This window comes from Myotis brandtii, unplaced genomic scaffold, assembly GCF_000412655.1.
Source record: "Myotis brandtii unplaced genomic scaffold, ASM41265v1 scaffold4, whole genome shotgun sequence".
In the NCBI taxonomy this organism is placed as follows: Eukaryota; Metazoa; Chordata; class Mammalia; order Chiroptera; family Vespertilionidae; genus Myotis; species Myotis brandtii.
The window spans coordinates 4,915,292-4,937,301 of record NW_005365371.1 but is presented as its reverse complement, the minus strand read 5'-3'; the positions used below and the strand labels follow the sequence as shown (position 1 = coordinate 4,937,301).

The following is a 22,010-nucleotide window of genomic DNA, read 5'->3' as shown; positions in this document are numbered from 1 at the left end:
CATTGTTACAAAGTGAACATAATTAAAGCATAGTGATGAATCACAAAAACAATATGTAATTATATATGTGTTTTCCGATGGTCTTAGGCGACCCCTTGAAAGGGTCGTTTGACCCCCAAAGGGGTCGTGACCCATAGGTTGAGAACCACTGCATTAAGATGACAAAGAACCCCAAAGAGTATGTGGGAATCTCATTGCCTACAGCAGGGGTCCTCAAACTACGGCCCGCGGGCCACATGCGGCCTGCCGAAAACATTTTTCGGGCCCACCGGGTGTTTTTCCCGCCGCTGTGTGCCGCTGTGTGCATAGGAATTTGTTCATAGTTTTTTTTTTAAACTATAGTCCAGCCCTCCAATGGTCTGAGGGACAGTGAACTGGCCCCCTGTTTAAAAAGTTTGAGGACCCCTGGCCTACAGTATTGTGTTTGGAGTGAAAATAGCAACATGTTTAAGAAATGTAAGAAAAGAAGAAGAAAAAGATCTACAAGCCTGCCATTCTGCATATAAAACACAATATTGTGAATAGTACATTTTCCAAGGAGGGTGAGCTTTTGTGCACTTTAAAATATTTTAATTCTCGCAGCACTTTTAGATATTGCTGACTCTAAGGAAAATAAAATTCAAAGCCACAAGTATTGAGCCTGAGGGATGGAAAGGACTTTAATTATAGACAATTGGATTTGAAATCACCCAGTGGTGGTGACCTCAGACTCCAGTTCTGGTAAGAGGAGGCGTGTGCTCAGCCAGCTGGGTCACCCAGTTAAAGGATCGGAGTCTGGCTTGGGCATCATGGGCATGGGCCTTCCGTGGAGGGCCTATCTGGATGGAGGGGAGTGGGGTCTGTGAGCACACAGCTTGTTCCCACTCAGCAGAGATTCACTGAGGGCCTCCTTGGTGTCAGGTTTCTTGTAGACATTTTGGGGGTTGGGGGTTCAGTGGAGAACAAGATGGACAAGGTGCCTGGACTCACCAAGCTTATGACCTAAAAGGGGAAGAGAAAGTAGTGAAACAAGGTACTTTTGGATTGAAGAGTGATCTTATAGAGAGAACCTCTGTGTGTTGCATGGGGGATTAGGGGACATCCTCTGTGAAGTCTGAAGAGTCAAAAGGACTCAGCCATCTGGACTGAGGAAGAACAAGGGCCAGGACCCTGAGGCAGGAAAGAGCTTGGCATACGCCAGAAACTTCCAGAAGGTCAGTGTGGTTACAGTGCAGAGAGCACAGGGGAGGGCGGTACCAGACAAGGTTAGGAAGGGAAGCAGAGGGTGTTTCAACAGGCATGGGAAGGAGACTTTTAGGTGAGGAAGTCACATAATTTGACTGCAGTGCTGGCAATGGGGTGTGGTGAGTAGGAGCGGGAGGGGAAGCCGAGCCTAGCGATCCCTGTTTGTTTTTCTTCCCTGAGGATTAAACAGATTAAACCTTCACCTGTTTTCTGCAGTGAACTTGCAGTGGTTGGCTAATTAGTGAACTTACTACAGACCTGTTAGCCCAGTTAAGTCTGGGTGACAGCAAAGGGCAGGGGAGGAGCTGCCTTGCAGGCAAAAGCGCCCTCCAATGGTCTGAGGGACAGTGAACTGGCCCCCTGTTTAAAAAGTTTGAGGACCCCTGGCCTACAGTATTGTGTTTGGAGTGAAAATAGCAACATGTTTAAGAAATGTAAGAAAAGAAGAAGAAAAAGATCTACAAGCCTGCCATTCTGCATATAAAACACAATATTGTGAATAGTACATTTTCCAAGGAGGGTGAGCTTTTGTGCACTTTAAAATATTTTAATTCTCGCAGCACTTTTAGATATTGCTGACTCTAAGGAAAATAAAATTCAAAGCCACAAGTATTGAGCCTGAGGGATGGAAAGGACTTTAATTATAGACAATTGGATTTGAAATCACCCAGTGGTGGTGACCTCAGACTCCAGTTCTGGTAAGAGGAGGCGTGTGCTCGGCCAGCTGGGTCACCCAGTTAAAGGATCGGAGTCTGGCTTGGGCATCATGGGCATGGGCCTTCCATGGAGGGCCTATCTGGATGGAGGGGAGTGGGGTCTGTGAGCACACAGCTTGTTCCCACTCAGCAGAGATTCACTGAGGGCCTCCTTGGTGTCAGGTTTCTTGTAGACATTTTGGGGGTTGGGGGTTCAGTGGAGAACAAGATGGACAAGGTGCCTGGACTCACCAAGCTTATGACCTAAAAGGGGAAGAGAAAGTAGTGAAACAAGGTACTTTTGGATTGAAGAGTGATCTTATAGAGAGAACCTCTGTGTGTTGCACGGGGGATTAGGGGACATCCTCTGTGAAGTCTGAAGAGTCAAAAGGACTCAGCCATCTGGACTGAGGAAGAACAAGGGCCAGGACCCTGAGGCAGGAAAGAGCTTGGCATACGCCAGAAACTTCCAGAAGGTCAGTGTGGTTACAGTGCAGAGAGCACAGGGGAGGGCGGTACCAGACAAGGTTAGGAAGGGAAGCAGAGGGTGTTTCAACAGGCATGGGAAGGAGACTTTTAGGTGAGGAAGTCACATAATTTGACTGCAGTGCTGGCAATGGGGTGTGGTGAGTAGGAGCGGGAGGGGAAGCCGAGCCTAGAGATCCCTGTTTGTTTTTCTTCCCTGAGGATTAAACAGATTAAACCTTCACCTGTTTTCTGCAGTGAACTTGCAGTGGTTGGCTAATTAGTGAACTTACTACAGACCTGTTGGCCCAGTTAAGTCTGGGTGACAGCAAAGGGCAGGGGAGGAGCTGCCTTGCAGGCAAAAGCTTGTACTGGTAAGAACAGTATATAACCAACCCCAGGCAGGTGTGCAAAGGAGAAGCTGGGACAGCTCACCCGGAAAAGAGCAACATCTCTCCACTGTGGTTGCTTCGCTTCACTCCCTCCCATCCTCCCCTTCCTTCCCTGAGGCCAGGAGGAATTATTATCACAATTGACAGGAACAGGAAGGCAAACAATTTACACCCTCATCCACACTTAATAATCCACAAATAGTCACGGTGCTGAGGGGCCTTAAGGAGATACTAAATCTACTGGGCCCTGTTGCAATCAGGTTGATTTAACCTTGAGAGGGGGTGGTAGGGTGGTGGGAGAGACTGCGTGTGTGTGTGTGTGTGTGTGTGTGTGTGTGTGTGTGTGTGTGTGTGTGTGTGTTTTAATTTAGGTTGATTAAAGTGTGTCTCATTTAATAACTCCAGTCCCCATGCTATAATGAGTTACTGATGATTTAGCCTCAGAGCCAGTTCCTGTGTGTTTGGAAAAGCTGCCTAGGAGGCATGTGGGCAACTTGAGATAGAAGGTTGGTGTCTTGGGTCACACAGATGGATGATTTGTTGGAAATGGGGAACACGGACAGAGAATGAGGCTCATGGAGCGGGAACCTCTGAGAGGATAGGTCCTTGGGTTCCCCAGTAGTGGCTGCACAGCCTGGTTTGAGGATCACAGGGCTGGTCCACCCTCCTCGTGACTGGTCCAGGCTTGGTGGTGCAGCCAGAAGCAGGACCCAGGTTTCTAGACGTCCCCTCCTCCTCACTTACTATCACATGAGGCTACAGCTTGAGAGGAAGGTGCAGGAGAGGTCTGCCTCGGTGCAGGGCTCAGTTTGGCTTTCACAACCTGGAAGAAAAGTGTCCACTCCTGCCTAACCCTCTGCAGACAACAAGGCAATGCTGAGGGTGTGTTTTGTGTTTCAGAACCCGACAGGAGGAGGCCCATCATTCTACCTCTTGTGGCCACAATGCTGACCGTCCGCCTCTCCAGGCCCCTGTCAAAGCTCCCTGGGAAAACCCTGAGTTTCTCTAACAGAGAAAATGGAACAAGGTAAGAGACTGAAGGGTAGAAGTGGCCTTGAGTGCCACACTCTCTGGGCAAAGCAGAGGGAGTTCTTCACACATGGATGATGCAGGTGGTCCTAAGGCCTGACTCAAAGTGACACTCAGCGCCCACCTTCAACCAGCAAAGGAAACTCAAAGGTGTCCTCAGAAGACAGAGACCTTCCCAGGGCACACAGGGCACAGAAGAATATCTTCCATCAGATTTTTTACTCTCTTATTGGGAAATAACTGATACAAAAGTTGCCCAAGTAGTACAAAGGGCTTCTCTATCCTCTTCACCTAACTTCCCTGAATGTTAACATCTTACAAAACCATAGTGCAATCATGAAAACCAGGAAATTACCACCGATACGTGTTAACAGACCTACACACCGGATTCAAGTTTTGTCAGATGGCCCAGGGATGGACCTTTCCTGGTCCAGGGTACAAACCAGTGCCCCGAAGTGCCTTCGGTTGTCAGGTCTCCTTCCTCTCTTTACATCGGGGGCAGTTCCTGAGTCTTTGTCATTCTTGACCTTGACATTTTGGAAGAATGTCTCTCAGTTGGGGTTTGTGTGATGTCCTCGTGTTTGGATTCAGGTGTTCATGTTTGGAAGGTGCCACCCAGGTGAGGTGTGTCTTCTCAGTGCATCGCATCGGGAGGCGCACGGCACTAATGTGTCTTACTACTTTGATCACCTGGGTGACTCCTCTTTTCAAACCTTACACATGAGGCAGCTAACTAAACTGTCCTGAGACTTCACTGAACTGCTCTGTGTTTAGAGACAGCTACGTACAGATGAAACAAGCAGCTCTTTGTTGAGAGTTCTGGGATTGCCCTTCCCAAGGGATTCAGTGCGCTTTGCTACTTCATTTTCCTCTGTGGCAGCCAGAGCCAGGAAACATAATACCTTTTGTCTTTATATTTAAGAGGAATGAAAGTAAGTGTTAGGTTAAATTCAAAGTTCCAGCAGCTGGAATATGGATGGGTATTTTTTATGCCAATAAATATGTTTGGAAGAACTGCATTTAGGCTTATAGCAGCATTTGCTTAAAAGCATTTCCCCGGGAGACAGCAGCTTGGTTGGAGATGGGGCTTCAACTACCAGAGGACACCTTAAAAGTAGAGTTAAAATGGCCCTTCCAGCAGAGGTGACAGCTCACTGAAGAGGGAAGGCGCCGGGCTCACTGCAACTATTTTTTTCAGAGAGTCATTGATTTCTATGGCAAAAATCTGTCTCAAGCATGCTTTTAAAGATAATTGAAGGTTTTTATAGAGGAGGAAATAATCCCAAAGGAAGTTGAATATTTTTGCAAAGGTTTTGTCCTCAAATGAAAGGGAAGTGAGGTATTAGTCAAGCTTCTGGCTCATTTGAGGGGAAAGAAGGGCTGTCATGGGGAGATTCTGAATCTTCTGGAAGGATTGTAGAAATAACTGGTTAGGTGAGGGACTGGGGGCAGGGTGGTCCGGGGTAGAGCTGAGTCAGAGGGCATTGGCTGTCCTCAGGGCAAAGGTGTCAGCAGAGGTCCGGGAGGGAGACCCAGTTGTGTGAGGAGGATGGAAGGGATCATTGCCTGGATCAGACAGGAGGTCTCTGGGTGGGGAAAATCTTGGGCCTCATCATTTTGCTTGAATCGCAGTTGGCCTCATAATCCTGTCCCCACCTGTAGGTGGATCCTGTGATAAAACCTTAACAAGTGACTTTACAGCCTTATACCTCCCGCCATGGGGCGGTCAGTACCTCTCACAGCAGGCCTGTTCCTAAGTCTGCCCTCTCTATTCATACTGACCAAGTTAATATATTATCCCTAGGGGCACCATGCCATCCTAATACCTGCTCTCCCCTACACTGACTTCTCATTCCATCTACATGCTTTTTCCTTGCTCATCTCCCCACTCAGCACCCAGGTCTCCCACCTGTATGATGTCCATCTAACCTGAACTCCCTGTTGAGATGCCTGAACAGACCAGCACCCATCCCTTCCCATGTGTATCTTCCCATGTGCCTCAGAGCAGCAGTCACCCAGTACACACCATCTATCTAGGTCAGTGATGACGAACCTATGACACGTGTGTCAGAGGTGACACGAGAACTCATTTTTTGGTTGATTTTTTTTTGTTAAATGGCATTTAAATATATAAAATAAATATCAAAAATATAAATCTTTGTTTTACTATGGTTGCACATATCAAAAAATTTCTATATGTGACATGGCACCAGAGTTAAGTTAGGGTTTTTCAAAATGCTGACACGCGAGCTCAAAGGTTTGCCATCACTGGTCTAGGTGAAAACCTCCCCAGGAGTGTTTGCATGTTGTCCTTCCCCCTTCCCCTGACACCTGACAGTCTGCTCTTCTTTTAAAAATGTGTTTATTGATTTTAGAGAGTGAGGAAGGGAGAAGGATAGATAGAAACATTAATGAGAAACATCAGTCATCTTCCTCCTGCATGTCCCTGGGGATCGAGCCCACAACCTGGGCAGGTGCCTTGACACAGAAATCAAACCATCGACCTCTTGGTGCATGGGACGACACACAACCAACTGAGCCACACTGGCCAGGGCCCAGTCTGCTCTTATTACTGGCTTTGCACAGCCCTTAGACTTTGGATACAACCAAGCAATATAAAGAAACAAGTTATTGATAAATGCAACAATCTCAATGAATCTCCATGTTGACGATGAGTGAAAAAAGCAATGCCAAGAACATATTTGCTAATACATCTAATAAGGGGCTAATATCCAAAATTTATAAGGAAGTTATAAAACTCAGCATCAAAAAACAACAACAACAAGCAATCCAATTAAAAAATGGGCAAAGGTCTGCCTGGGTAGCTCAGTTGGTTAGAGTGTTGTCCCAATATACCAAGGTTGTGGGTTTGATTCCCAGTCAGGGCACATACAAGAATCAACCAATGTATGCATAAATAAGTTGAACAACAAATAGATGTTTCTCTCTCTCTTCTTTCCTCTCTCTCTCTCTCTCTCAAATCAATAAATAAAAATAAAATAAAGAAGTGGACAAAGAACCTGAATAGACATTTCTCCAAAGAGGACATACAGAAGGCCAATAGACATATGAAAAGATGCTCAATGACACTAATAATCAGAGAAATGCAAATTAAAACCACAATGAGATATCACCTTATTGTGGTGATATGGCTGTCAGAAAGGCTATCATCAATAATTCAACAAAGTGTTGGTGAGGATGTGGAGAAAAAGGGCACCCCCATGCACTGTTGGTGGGAATGCAGATTGGTGCAGCCACTGTGGAAAACAGTATGGAGTTACCTCAAAATAATTAAAAATGGAACTGCCTTATGACCCAGCAATTTCACTTCTGGGAATATATCTGAAGAAACCTGAAACACTAATTTAAAAGAATATATGCATACCTATGTTCATTGCAGCGTTATTTACAATAGCCAAGATTTGGAAGCAGCCCAAGTGCCCTTCAGTAGATGAGTGGATGAAAAAGCTGTGGTACATTTACACAATGGAATGCTATTCAGCTGTAGAAAAGAAGGAAATCTTACCTTTGAGACAGAATAGATGGATCTGGAGAGTATTAAGCTAAGTGAAATAAGCCAGTCAAATAAAGACATATACCATGTGCTTTCACTTATGTGAAATCTAATGAACAAAATAAATTAAAAAACAAAATAGAAACAGACTCATAGATATAGAGAACAGACTGACAGCTGTCAGAGGAGAGGGGGGAGGGGGAATGGGTGAAAAAGTGAAGGGATTAAGCAAACAAACAAAAAACTTCATAGGCCACAGTGTGGTGATTACCAGAGGGAAAGGGGGAAGTAGGAGAGTAAAGAGATGATAAATGGTGATGGAAGGAAACTTGACTTGGGGTAGTGAACACATAATACAATATACAGGTGATATGTTATAGAATTGTACACCTGAAACCTATATAATTCTTTATTGATTTATAGAAAGAGAGAGAGAGAAACACCAATGTGGGAGGAAAATATCGATTGCCCGCCTTCTGCACACCCCGCACTGGCAATCTAACCCGAAGCCTGGGCACGTGCCTCAAGGGGAATCGAACTGCTAATCCTTCAGTGCACAGGATGATACCCAACCAGCTGAATCACACCGGCCAGGGCTGAAACCTATAGAATGTTATTAACCAATGTCACCCCAATAAGTTAAATAAAAAGTAAATAAAAAAGCAACCCCAAAAGGTTAAATAGAGTACAATTCCACTTATATCATTCTTGATATGACAAAATTATAGAGTTGGAGAGCAGATTAGAGGTTAAAGAGGATGTGGGTGGGAGGGAAGTGGATGTGGCTATAACAGGGTACCAGGAGAGATCCTTGTGTGATGGAAATGCTTTGTATTTTCACTGCATCACTGTAAATATCCTGGTTGTGATATTGTACTGTAGTTTTGCAAGTTTCATTAAGGGCAATTGGGTGAAAGGTACAGGGCATTTTTGTCTAATTTTTTTAACTGCATGTGAATCTATAATTATTTCAAAATAAAAAGTTAAGTTAAAAAAAAACACAAAAAACTCAATGGGGGAAAAAGCAGACATATGTAATACTTTAAACAATAAAGAATTTTAAAAAGACTGTCAGGAAGCAGCATAAAACCCAAGGGCTAAGGGGTGGAATTTGCATAAGGTTTTGTGAGCAAAGCCGTATCACCTGAAAGTTCTTCCTACACAGTGGCAGAAATGGTCACTGCAACTGATGGCCCACTTCCTACCAGCCTAGCAACCCTGGAGGAGAGAGGACCTCTTTCTCAGTAGTACCAGCAGGATGTCCCCAGGGGCTCTGGGTGGCAAGACAGTCCGTGCTGCTCACTGGTGGCTGAGGGTACTCTGAGTTGCTTCTGCCCCAGGAACAAGGTCTGGGTGTGTCCACAGCCTGTGCTCATGGCTTCCTCTTCTCTTGCAGGCACGCACTGCTGTTTTACCCTGCCTCCTTCGTCCCTGTGGGTCGTCGCACTTACGCTGATGCAGTGAACCCGGTGAGTGGCAGCCCAGGTACCTGGGAACCAGCTAGGTGGTCACAGGCCTTCCCTCTGGGCCCCCTGGGCCCTGAGCTACCTTCCGAGTACCAGGCTTCAGAGCTTCTAGGACACTCAGAGCCACTTGCTCACATTCTTAACCTACACTCCGCCCCCCGCCCCCCGCCTCCCAAACCTCCCTTCAAATGAGCTTTAGAGGTTAAGAGTTTAGACTCTAGAATCCAACAGGCCTGATTTCAATTCCATTTCTATCACTTAGTATGTTGGGCATTTAAAAAATATCTGTTTCCTCATTCATAGCATGATATAATAATCATGATTACTATATACAATTATTATGAGAATTAAGAGAGAAAAATATCAATTGACTGCCTTCTGTACCAATTCTAATAATAACTCCATGTAGTAATCATGCATGCACAGTGCTTGCACGTGGTAGGTAATGACGAAGATGATATGATGATTATGATAATGGTGATTGCAGGTGAGAAAACCGAGGTCCAGAAAGGGGACCTCAAGCAACATTATTAGTTGGTGGCAGAGTCTGGGTTAGAACCTGGTCTCCTGATTCTGAGTCCAAGCTTTTCCCAGTAGACTATGGTGCTTCTCCTGACGGAAAACACTAGGCAGGGAGGCCTAGGCACGGTCCACTCCGGAAGCACTTTTTGTTACTGCCCAGAGGAGGACGGGTCACTCTGCACTCAGGATCCTGGTTTCTAACGTGGGGTCTGAACTTCTAAAATAGGTTGGCAGCAAAGCCGTCCTGGTCACAGGCTGCGACTCTGGATTTGGGTTCTCCTTAGCCAAGCATCTGCATTCAAAAGGCTTCCTCGTGTTTGCTGGCTGCTTGTTGAAGGTAAGAGATGGGTCATCATTGTCACCATTGTCCTTCACACATAGTCATTGTTTTGTACGTTGTTATTTTTAATTGCAGTAAAATACACATAACATAAAATGTACCATCTTAACCATTTTAAGTGTACTGTTCAGTGATATTACATATATTCACATTGTCTAAGTACCTCATATAAGTAGAATCATACAGTATTTGTCTTTTTGTAACTGGCTTATCTCACTTAGCGTAAAGTCTTCAAGGTTTGTCCATGTTGTAACATCTTACAGAATTTCTTTTTTAAGGCTGAATAATATTGCATTGTATGTATATATTACATTTTACTTATCCATTCATCTGCTGATGGACACTTGGGTTGCTTCCACATTTTAGCTACTGTGAATAATGCTACTGTGAACATGGGTGTACAAATATCTCTTCAAGATACTGTTTTCAATTCTTTGGGGCATATATCCAGATGTAGAATTACTCAAATCATGTGGTAATTCTATTTTTAATTTTTTGAGGAATTGTCAAACTGTTTTCCACAGCAGCTATACTGTTTTACCTCCCATCAACAGTGCACAAGGGTTCTGATTTTTCCACATCCTTGCCAATACTTGTTTTCTGTTTTTAGATAGTAGCTATCCTAACATGTGTGAGGTGATGTTTCATTGTAGTTTTGATTGGCATTTCCCTAATGATCGGTGATGTTGAGCATCTTTTCATGTGCTCATTTGTCATTCATACTATCCCCTTTGGAGAAATGTCTATTCAAACCCTTTGCCCATTTTAGAATTGGGTTGTTTTTTGTTGTTGTTGTTGAGTTTTAGGAGTTCTTTATATATTCTGGTTATTAATTCCTTATCAGTTATATGATTTGCAAACATTTTCTCCCATTCTGGGTATTGTCTTTTTACTCTGAGGGTAGTGTCTTTTGATGTACAAAATTTTAAAAATTTTATTAAGTCCAGTTTGCCTATTTTCTTTTGTTGCCGATGCTTTTGGTGTCATAGCCAAGAAATCATTGCCAAATCCAATGTCATGGAGCTTTTGTGCTATGTTTTCTTCTAAGAGTTTTGTGTCTTACATTTAGGTCCTTGATCCATTTTGAGTTCATTTCTGTATATGGTGTTAGGTAAAGGTCCAACTTTATTCTTTTGCATGTGGATATCCAGTTTCCCCAGCACCATTTCTGAAAAGACTGTCCTTTCCTGCATTGAATGGTCCTTGTAAAAAAAATCATGTGAGGGTTTATTTCTGGACTCCTCCTCTGATACAAAACCTTATATTCCTCTCCTGACGCCCCCCACCACTGCCACTCTCACCTCACACTCCTCTCCCTTACTCAGGAGGCTGCAGCCACAGAGGCCTCCTGCTGTTTAACACACCAGGTACACACCCTCCTCGGCTTTGGCGTGGCTGCCTCCTCTTCCCCAGATTTCTTCAAGACTTGCTCCCTCACTTCCTTCCAATGTCACCTTCCTGGTGAGGTCTTTCTTCCCTCTTTAAAACTGAACACACCCTTTACCACATTCACCCCCATCTTCTTTTCCTGCCTCTCTCTGGGATCATAAGGAAGGCTCGACGGGCCAAGGTGGCATCTCATCGCCATCTGGAAGGATAAACAGGAGTTCCCTGTGATGGATGGAGGTGACATAGCCAGACACTGCCAGTCATCTGACGTGGCTGAAGCCCAGTGCCCTCGTGGAACTCGTGGAAGAAGAGGAGATGAGCTGGGAAAGGAAGGCAGGACCGGAGCAGGAGGGGCCCTGAATGCCTCTGACGCGGCTTTTGTCAAGGATGCCAGATCCATTGGTCACTTCTCAGACCAGGCCATACTCAACCCGTCAGCAGACTTGACCATACGACTTGTTTGTTACACTTTGTTTCTTGACTTTGTGGACACCTTTCTCTCCATCTTCTCTGCCAGCTCCTCCTGCTGCTTCTCCTGTAACTAGTACAACGCCCTAGGCTGGCTTCTCTCGTCACAGTGTTTCTCAGACATGTGACAAGATGCTCACAGGTAACAAGTGCTGAGTGTCCTTACACCCGGCCTTGAGGTGCTAGAGCACTAACAACAAATGCTGGGAGACTGTGAAACCTTTCTGCCAGGATTAGCCCATCAGCTGTCTCACAGTGGAGGAGGTGGAGGGGTTGGACAGAGTTGATAGTGTGCTGTGGTATTTTCCATCTGGTCTCAAGTAAAATGAAGTTGGTTTCAAGAGAACTCCTTGGAGAGCTTACCATGTGTGCCCTGGCATCTGAGGCCACAGAATGGTGTGTTTATGTTTGCAAGGCCCAAGAAAGAGGCCAGAGTGGCTCGTCTGGAAGCAGTGCAGGAGAGCTGCCTAGAGGAAGGGCTGTCCTTCTGCCTGGGCAGGACACTGTTGCCTGAACCTGATGTGGATAATGGGAGAGCCCCTGGAATCATCTTAAGGGCACCTGCCCAGTGAAACTCCGAGGGGGTCATGCGACCTGACCAGAGGGGTGGCTCCCGGAAGCCCTGTCTGAGGGAGAAGATGCACAGTAGGAGGAAGGAAGGCCACAGGAGTCTCCAGGCGAGGGATCTTCTCGGAACCCACAAAAGTGCCCCAGGGAGGGAGGGCCAGCCAGGACACCACCCTCACAAGACTAGAGTCTTGCTCCCTCACTTGTCAGCCTCTGCATCCAACCCTGGGAGGATCTGAGATTAAGGAATAAGAGAGGAGGAGCAGCTAGAACATAGTGAGAAAGACAACCTCTGCCCCTGCTGCCTGGCGCCCCACACTCCATCAGGCCTGCGGCAGGGCAGGCTCTAAACTGGATACAAGTTTGAGGGAGGGTTTGGGTTTTCAACCCACGCTGGGCTGGAGTTACTTGATTAGCAGACCGAACTGGACTCTTTGTGCCAAAACAAAGAGTCTCTCTATTATCTGAGAATGAGTGGAAACACTGTAAGACTTGCCTGGAATTTCATCCAGGTGTGGAAAACATAGCTTACAGGTGAAGTTTAAAGGGATAGCGACAGAAGGCACTGCCCCTTTACAAAGGGACCAACGCAGCAGGACCGAAAGCTCGTCTCTGAGCAGCAGACAGATGTGGAGCCAGGGATGCGGTGTGGCCCAGGCAGTGCGACCTTGGCCTGAGGATGGGGACGGGCCATCTCGTCTGTAGCCTGCAGACCGAGGGTGGTTGGGGAAGGTTTCCTAGGAACAGCTGGGGCAAAACAACAGTCCCCTTCCCCATAGAGGTGGCTGTCAGGAGCAGGGTGTGCAGGCTGCTTAGAGATGAGTGCGGACTCCTGAGGAGGTCTGTCAGGTGAAGGTAGGAAGGTGGGGCTTCCCTTTTGGGGGCCTGAATGCTAAGCCTGAAGCTGTGGGCTATGAGATGACCCCCAGCTTCCTTTGAGAGAAAGCTTTTAGCTGCCAAGCTGCCAACCTAAGTTCATGTGGACCCCCTGACCGAGGTGAGGGGGGTCCCCGAGGACACGGGAGCATTGGCTCCATGCTGGCCAGAGGCACAGGGAGAGGCCAGGGGTGGGGTCCAGGAGTTACTGAAAGATTACGGGAAGAGGAAAGGACACTCAGGTATCTCTCGTGCATCCTCAGCTGGAATCTTTCCTATTGGAAGTTGATGTCAGCTCCCCCTCAGAGACACGGAGTGCTTGGGCTCAGCTCGAGGGGCATTTGAGGGCCACGATATGAAAAGTGCATGAAAACAAGTCATGTTTTCCTGGTGCCTGCGTGCTGTGTGTGGAAAAGAGAGGTGTCTGTGGCACCAGCCCCTCCAGCCTCTGGACTCGAAGGTGGCGTCCCCAGGGAATTCTTTTCTGGAACCCTCCGTGGAAACGGCAGCAGAAACTGCAGGCTTGGCTGCCCCTCTGTACAGGTAGATGGAGCACCTGCCGTGTCATTTGGGAAGATGGCACATCCGGGGCGGGGGGTGGGGGGCGCGTTCAGAGCCAAGCCTTGCGTGAATCGAGCCTCACACCTGGCTGCTCTGTGCAGACATGATTCTGGGTGTAGCTGCCATTCCTGGTGCCAGATTGGGCATAGACTCAAGCATGTTGCTTTTTCAGTAGAGACACTGGGCGGGGTGGTGGTGGGGTATCCCTGGAGAGGATGGCAGTTTAGGGTGGAAGAGATCTTAGAGGAGGGGTTTTCTCTGCACCATGTTCCCCATCCTGTCCCAACCCCACCTCCACCATCATTGTCTGAATACCGCTAGGCAGTCCGTGCCATCCCCGGACTCTGAAAGTCACTCCTCATTTTGAGCCGGATTTGCCTTCTTGGCCCTGGTTCTGTTTTCTGGGCCGCATAGGACAAGTCGGCTCCCATTTGACCCGGCCCTTCACCATTCTCTCCTGAGTCCCTCTGACAGTACATCCCTCTGACACTGAACTGCAGTCCTGGGGTTCGAGTCCTCCTTGTTCAAACCACTTACACGAGACTCAGACTACCCCAGAGAGAACCCTCCACGGACATGCTGACCCTCCTTGTGCTTTCTGCTCTGCCCCTTGTTCAGTACCAGCTGCCTGTGCCCCGGGCAAGCCTGGGCTGAGAGTCGGCATTCCTCTTATCACTTCATCCGCCCGCAGCTGTTCCTGTCCTCTGTGAGATGCGTCACTGCTCCCTGCACCACTGAGGAGATCGCTGCCAATTAAATGATGACTGACTGTTTAATTTTCACCTCGTTTGTAGCTCATGCCTATTGTGAAAATATGTGGCATCGACAGATGAATGTGATAATGCCGCCTGCCTCTGATGTGAGGGCTAACAGAGTGAATGCATGTCAAGTGCCCAGCACCATGGGAAGCACAGCAAATGCCCAATAAACGACATCTGCTTTTATTCAAACCCCCGAGCAGCTGCCCACTGCCCACACAGACCCCTGCCCACCTCTCAGCCTCTTGTCCACAACGTCCTCAGGCCTCTGCTGCCCCTGCCGTGGCGTGGCTTCTGGCAGCTCCCCCTCACCTCTGCCGGAAGTGCCCCATCCACAGGGGCCCCCCTGGCCGTGTCTTCTGCTGTCAGTGCCTTTGAAAAGCCTCCCCTGCCCGCCCCACCTTCTGTGCAGCCCCCCACTCCCCACGAGGCTTCCTGCAGCAAATACTCCCTGTACTGTGTGCTTACTCATCTGCCTCCTTCCCTAACGTGGCTTTCTGAGAACAGGGGCTGTGTTGTTTTTGTGTCTCCAGTACTTAGCACAGAGGCCCACGACATGTTTGCTGAGTGAGCGATACTTTTCTCATGTGTATAACACCTGAATTTGCATAGCGCTTTATCATTTCATGGGCTTTTAAAAAACAATTTCCTCGTGCCATTAACCTGAGCAGGTCCGGACAGGTGGCGATGTCCTTATGACTAACTGTAGCTGGAAAAACCGGGCACCTGTTGAGGGATGCACCTGAGTGCACAGAGCCTGGTTAGTGGCCAAACTGGCAGCGGAGCCTGGCCCTGGCCACTTACCAACTTGCAGGTTTCAGGGCCTTGGCTTAGAACAGAGGTGGCAAACGGGCAGCCTGCTGGTCACAGGTGGCGGGTGGATGTGCTTTGGCCCACATATTTTTTTTTTTTTAGAAAACCCAAATAAGTTGCCAACACTTAAAAAGTTAGGAGCTTTTGCACAGAAATCCCAATTACAAGTATAAAAATCTAAGCATCTGGCAACCCTGGGCTCACATTCACATGTGGACAACAGCTGAGCGGGGGAGGGGAGGCGGGTTGAGAGGTGAGACTTGTGCTCCACTCCCGAGAGTCCCCTTCTTATCATGTGACACCCACATGCCTGGCCCCGGCATTGAGTGTGTAACTTCTGCTTAGAGAATGACCCTGCCAGTGAGGATTTGGGGGCTCATGGTTGTGTCTATGGCACATAGTTTGGTGCTTGGTACATCATCAGTGCTCAGGGATTAGGCCCAGGTGGGCCTGCCGTTGTTAGTAGCCCCAGGCTTAGGCAGGGACTGGGCCAGCCCCCTGCCTTGGCCCTGGTCCTCCGTAGCCCCAGGCTTAGGCAGGGACTGGGCCAGCCCCCTTGCCTTGGCCCTGGTCCTCGTCCTAGAGCAGTGATGGCGAACCTTTTGAGCTCGGCGTGTCAGCATTTTGAAAAACCCTAACTTAACTCTGTTGCCGTGTCACATATAGAAATTTCTTGATATTTGCAACCATAGTAAAACAAAGACTTATATTTTTGATATTTATTTTATATATTTAAATGCCATTTAACAAAGAAAAATCAACCAAAAAAATGAGTTCGCGTGTCACCTCTGACACACGTGTCATAGGTTTGCCATCACTGTCCTAGAGGCAGGGGGGTGAAGCAGCTCCTCTCTCCTCCCAGGACAAAGGGGATGTTGGAGCCAAGGAACTGGACAGCTTGAAGAGTGATCGATTGAGAACTGTTCAGCTCAACGTCTGCAAAAGCGAGGAGGTGGAGAAAGCAGTAGAGACCGTCCGCTCGAGCCTGGAGGACCCCGAGAAAGGTAGGGGGCCCCTTGGGGCAGTGGGGTACTGCACGGGCGCCTTTCTAAACACCACCCTCCATTTGCTGGTATCCTTCCAAAAGACTGCTTTCTTTATTTTCAAGCTCTTCCTCCTGCACAGGAAGAGGAAGTGGGTTGAATTAAACACACCGTGCAATCAGGGAATGGGAAATAAAGCCAGAGGTGGTTTCAGAATCTACAGGAGTGATTGAATGGATGTGCTCTGGTTCAGACCAGTTCAGCCAATGCCCACCGAATGCCTACTCAGAGCCAGGTGGTGGGCCGAAGTATTGGGAACACAAAGATGGCCAAGACATAGTTCCTGTACTCGAGGACCTCACAGTTTATTGGGGAGGCGGGGGGTGGGGGACTGACTCAGGTGATTTCTATGTCCTCTCTTGCGGACAGGAGAGGGGGACATAGCCCAGTTTTGGGTGAGGTGAGGAAGGGGTCAGATAGGGCAGACTGTGGCAGAGCGCTGGGAAGGGCATTCCAGGAGGAGGGGAGAGCATGAATAGTGGTGGGAAGCACACAGGTATGCAGGGGAGGACAAGTCGGGGGTCAGGTCTGGTGGAAGTGGCAGCAAATGAGGTTAGAAGGGCCTGGGTGCCAGGCAAGGGAGGTGGCCACTCTCTTAAGGGCAGTAGGAGCTACTGAAGGGGATTTCCCTGAGGGGAATGGCCTGGTCATACTCATGAAGGCTTGCTCTGGGGGCTGTGGTGACAGCATGGGAATAAGAGTCTTGAACTAGGGTCGTGAGTATTGGGAAAGAGGAGGATCAGGTTCAAGTATTGAGAAGACACAGCTGGCCAGACTTAGTGTCATGCATGTGGGGATGAGGGAGAGACAAGAGACCTCCATCCTGGACACCTGGTACACCTCATGGAGGAGCAGGTTGAGGGCTGTGGAGATGCTGAAGTGCCCAAGGGACACCCTGGGGGAGTATCTGGGCTGGAGCTCGGGTGTCCAGGGTTGGAGGTGACACTAGGAGTGGGAGAGATGCAAGGAGGGTCCGCTGGGGAACATGAGCAATTAGGCGCCAGAGAAGGGGAAGACACGACTGTCAGAGTGGTTGGGTACAGTGCCCCCGAAGCTAAAGGGACAGAAAGTTTGGGGGACAGTAGCCAACAGGACACATGATGCCGAAAGTTTCTGTAACATAAGGACTCAAGTGTCCTCCCAGTTCAGCCCACGAGGGCCTTGATGGGAAGGGCTCTGTGGTACAACAGAGGGGAGGGCACGCCATTCACGTAGAACCCAGTGTGATGGTGCTGCCGGGGGAAGCCAGTTCAGTCTCCTCACTTCATCTGTAACATTCACCTTTGAGCTTCCCAACAGCCCAGGCAGAAAGGCTATGCCTCAGCTCCCTGCTTCCCCACAGAATGGGCTGGGGACAGCTCTCCTGAGCAGTGACTTCAGTTGCTGGTAGAGGGGAGGAAGAGTGGGGTGACCAGGGCCAGTGCCGGGCACTCTGCTGAGCATCATCAGTCAGGGGACATGCTGCCGCCCCAGCGGCACCTCAGAAGCCCCTGTGCTGTGAGGAGCTGTTGCTCTCGCTGCCAGCCTGTCACTGACTCGTCACCATGTCAGCCCAGTGCCACCCCCACCCCACAGCAGGCCATTCCCAGGCCCCCCTGCTCTCTGGGGAAAGGCCTGTGAGTTCCGGAACACCTGTTTAGTAGTTAACAGGCAGACCAGGGCTTCTGGCCCATTAAGACAGCGGTTCTCAACCTGTGGGTCGCGACCCCTTTGGGGGTCGAACAACCCTTTCACAGGGGTCGCCTAAGACCATCGGAAAACACATATATAATTACATATTGTTTTTGTGATTAATCACTATGCTTTAATTATGTTCAATTTGTAACAATGAAAATACATCCTGCATATCAGATATTTACATTACGATTCATAACAGTAGCAAAATTACAGTTATGAAGTAGCAATGAAAATAATTTTATGGTTGGGGGTCACCACAACATGAGGAACTGTATTAAAGGGTCGCGGCATTAGGAAGGTTGAGAACCACTGCATTAAGAAAAGGCAGGAGGGATCCATTAGGACCGTGGTTGGCAAACTGCGGCTCGCGAGCCACATGCGGCTCTTTGGCCCCTTGAGTGTGGCTCTTACACAAAATACCACGTGCAGGAGCGCGTACAGTGCGATTGAAACTTCGTGGCCCATGCGCAGAAGTCGATTTTCTGCCTGGCCGAGTCTATTTCGAAGAAGTACTGTTTATATTTGGCTCTGTTGACTAATGAGTTTGCCGACCACTGCATTAGGATGATTACCAGTCCAAAGGTGCAGCCTGCTTCCCCCCCTCCCCCCCCTCCACTCTCCCCTGTGGCAAATCCTCCCCTCCCGCCTTCCCTGGCAGCTGGGACGTTGCCTTTGTAAACCACGAGGAGGGAAACAGCTGCAGTCAGCACCATAAAGCCACTCATTATGGCCTGTGGGTTTGCAGTGATTTAAAATGCCCGTGTAAAGGGATCATCCCTGTAGACCTGAGCATGGAATGAAGCTGCACCAGGTCTTGGGGCTGCTCAAGGCCCTGGTCCTTGTCCGCTTCCACTCCCTGGGCACTTAGCCTTACCTACAAGGCAGAGTGAATCCAGCGCCACAAGGGGGAGGTGCTCAAACCCCAGCATAAACCACCCCTGAGGCATGAACCTTTTCCTGATGACCCATTTCAGTGAGGGTTGATAAACTCCTCAACGTGACCTCACTGAACCCAAACTGCTTTGGAGGAGGCTGGGAGAATATTTGAAGGTTTTTAGGTCTGAAAAGAAATAAATCTGTTAGATATATGGTTGTGCAGGTCTTCCACTCCCCCCTTCCTCTCCTCCCCTCCCGCTCCCCTTCTCCTACTCCCTCCTTCCCTGCGATCCCCTGCCTCCCTCCCTCCAGGTGCTGTCATCCTGGTAGGTAGAACAGCTCAAATTCTCCTCTTTTCCCAGCAATGCTGTCTTTGAACTCCAGGTGGCGCCCTCCCAGAGCTTTCAGACTAGCTTGTGGTTCCTAAAGGGGTGGTGCTTCTGACTCTCCCTCTGCCCACGCAGGAAGCTCCCAGGAGGCGAGTGGAGGGCACATTCTGATGCGAGTTTGGTGCCCTTCACCCTGGCTGTATGGAACAGTTGCTGCCCAAGCCAGGAGAGCCAGCCTGCGGGGGGTGGGTAAGATGAAGGGGATTGTCTGATGAGAGCTTCGAGCCATCTGCCACCAGCCCCTTGGCTCCCCAGCAGGACTCTGAGGGACTGGGCATCTGGAGCCTGTGACTCCCTCCCCAGGGAAAGGCCGAGGGGGTGGGCCAGCGGCAGGCTGTGGGCATGTCTGATCTCGAAAACACTTACCTCACCGTCAGTAACCATGCACTGAGTGAACACTTGGTGTGTAGTTGGTAGTGTACTGAGCACCAGGAAGGGTTCAGCCTGGCAGGAGGAGTGTGTGGTTGGTGGCCGGCCAAGTGGACGCTGGTGAGGAACGGTTATAGCACCGGAGACATTACACCACGGGCAGGGAAGGCCCTACGACAGTGATGGCGAACCTTTTGAGCTCAGCGTGGCAGCATTTTGAAAAACTCTAACTTAACTCTGGTGCCGTGTCACATATAGAAATTTTTTGATATTTGCAACCATAGTAAAACAAAGACTTATATTTTTGATATTTATTTTATATATTTAAATGCCATTTAACAAAGAAAAATCAACCAAAAAAATGAGTTCACGTGTCAGAGGTTCGCCATCACTGCCCTAGTATCTGGGACACCCTGGGTCTGGGAGTGAGAAGACTGGATTTACTTGGAGCTTCACCTCTTACTAGAAGTAAGACGGTTGCATATTCACCTGTGTGGGCCTCACCCTGCCCATCTGTGAAGTGGGAAAAGTGCTTTGGGAGCCATCCAGTGCTCATACCTAGATCTGGCTGCTGCAGGAGCATGGGTAGCATTTCAACAAAAAGCCGCTCTCAGACTGAGGGGTGGCGGGTGCGGGCTCAGCAGAGCCAGGAAGCAGCCGAGGTGGGAGGGGCCCTGATGTCAGAGGAGTGGCAGGCTGTTCAGAGAAGGCAGAATACTTGAAAGGGAGTGGAAGTGGGTGAGAGAAGCCTGGAAAATGCTTCACATACCCCACTAGGGAAGGGAACCTTCGGAGCAGGCGTGACTGAGAGAGGAGACTCAGGCTGAGGCGGTTGGATCAGGATGGAGGTGGAGGAGAGAGACGAAGACAGGCAGACCTGGGAGAAGCTTCCCAGTGATACAGGACCCAAACTACGCCGTGGAAACAGGATAGCAGACGCCGATTCTAGGGACATGAGAGGAAGTCAGTAACAGCACAGGGTTACGCATGAGGGCTGTGTCCTCACACAGACCGAGTCCAGATTCCATCCTGTCCGCTCGTTATCTGGGTGACACTGAACAGATGCTTCACCTCTCTGAGCCTCAGTGCCTCACTCAGATCCGGGACAACTTAATATCTACCTTATCGGTCGGTTGTGAGGGTCAGGTGAATTAGTAGATGCAAAATGTTTAGTCCTGGGCCTGGCAGCCGTCCTTTTGATCTTTATCAGTAATGTTAACAGTAGTCATCAGATAGGGGAGAAATGAAGAAGCCAGAGGAGTCAACCATTAAAGTGAAACTATTAACAAGGAGGAGGGGCAGGGCTGGGCAGCTGGGAACTTGATATGTCCGTGTGGTTAGGGTGAGTTGGGGACCTGCGGGACATTCAGGTGAAAGTGCCTGTCAAAAGGAGGGGACTGGGGTTAGGAGAGAGCCTTGACCGCAGAGGGGGGCATGGGACCCTCCACACGGAGGTGTGATGGGGCTGCTGTGATGGGGCTGCCGCAGGAACACAGCTGTCACCAGACCAGCAGGAATGTCATGAGGCCTCCAGAGAGTGCCTGGGTCCACACACTGTCCTGCTTATCACCCAGGCACAGTGTGCTTTCACAGGCCAACTTCCAGTAAACCTTTTTGGGTATCGGTGTCAGATGTCATTGATGTTAGATGGAAGAAAGATTACTTTAGGTTGTATGATACTGCCCCATATGAATCGAACACAAAGCAGCTGGAAAATTCCATGAACATAAAGAAAATGAGGCTGCCTAAGCACTGAGTGTAGTTTTTAAAAACATGAATTTTTTTATTGATCTCAGAGAAGAAGGGAGAGAGAGAGAGAAACATCAATGATGAAAGAGAATCATTGATCGGCTGCCTCCTGCACGACCCCCACTGGGGATCAAGCCTGCAACCTGGGCTTGTGCCTTGACCGGGAATCAAATCCGGAACTCCTGGTTCATAGATCAGTGTTCAACCTAAGACACACTGGCCGGGCAGCAGTGCGTATAGTTTGAGGATAGGTGGTCTAGGACAGGACATTGGGGACACCTGTATGTTAGTGGGGCAGGTAGAAGAAAGGTGGCAGGGAGGATGGAGGAGACGCTTGGATATTATTAACACCGAGGGAGGAGTGAGTGTCAGGCACCATCAGTAGCACACATATGGTGGAGAAGCTGAGAGTGAAGACAACGGGCATCATTAGCATGTGGCACCCTTGATAACCAGAGCAGCCAGTAGTAGGGCTGGGACCCAGAATGGCAGGGAAATGGGAAACTGGGGAGGGTAGCTTGTGTTCTCAGAAGACTGGCCTCAGAGGGGAGGGGAGCCGAGAATAGCACGAGGGAGTAGCATGGTAAAGAGAAGGTACTTTAGGATATGGAGACATGGTATTTGTATTCACCTCTCCAACATCTATTAAGTACCTAATGTGTACGACGATGTTGAAGGGAAGGAGACAGGGACAATGGAAGAGTGGAAGTTGCAAAAACGAGAGAGGATTGATGGCTTACCATTAGGAAGGTGGAGAGTGAAGTGTCAGCCTTGGCCAGGGCCGAGAGAGGCTTCCTGGGAAGAGGAGGGGAGGGGATGGCGGAATCT

General features: G+C 48.9%; 1 protein-coding gene across 5 annotated transcripts in view; it reads left to right on the top strand.

The window, feature by feature from the left end:
• BDH1 (3-hydroxybutyrate dehydrogenase, type 1) overlaps window positions 1-22,010 on the top strand; it is a 35,950-nt gene that overhangs the window by 10,222 nt on the left and 3,718 nt on the right. For all 5 annotated transcript variants that reach the window (XM_005873185.2, XM_005873186.1, XM_005873189.2 and 2 more), the window contains exons 2-5: window positions 3,677-3,803; window positions 8,716-8,788; window positions 9,534-9,644; window positions 15,942-16,083. In XM_005873185.2, coding sequence (XP_005873247.1) covers window positions 3,721-3,803; window positions 8,716-8,788; window positions 9,534-9,644; window positions 15,942-16,083 — 409 coding nt within the window. In that variant the 5' untranslated portion in view covers window positions 3,677-3,720. The remainder of the gene's footprint in view (window positions 1-3,676; window positions 3,804-8,715; window positions 8,789-9,533; window positions 9,645-15,941; window positions 16,084-22,010) is intronic.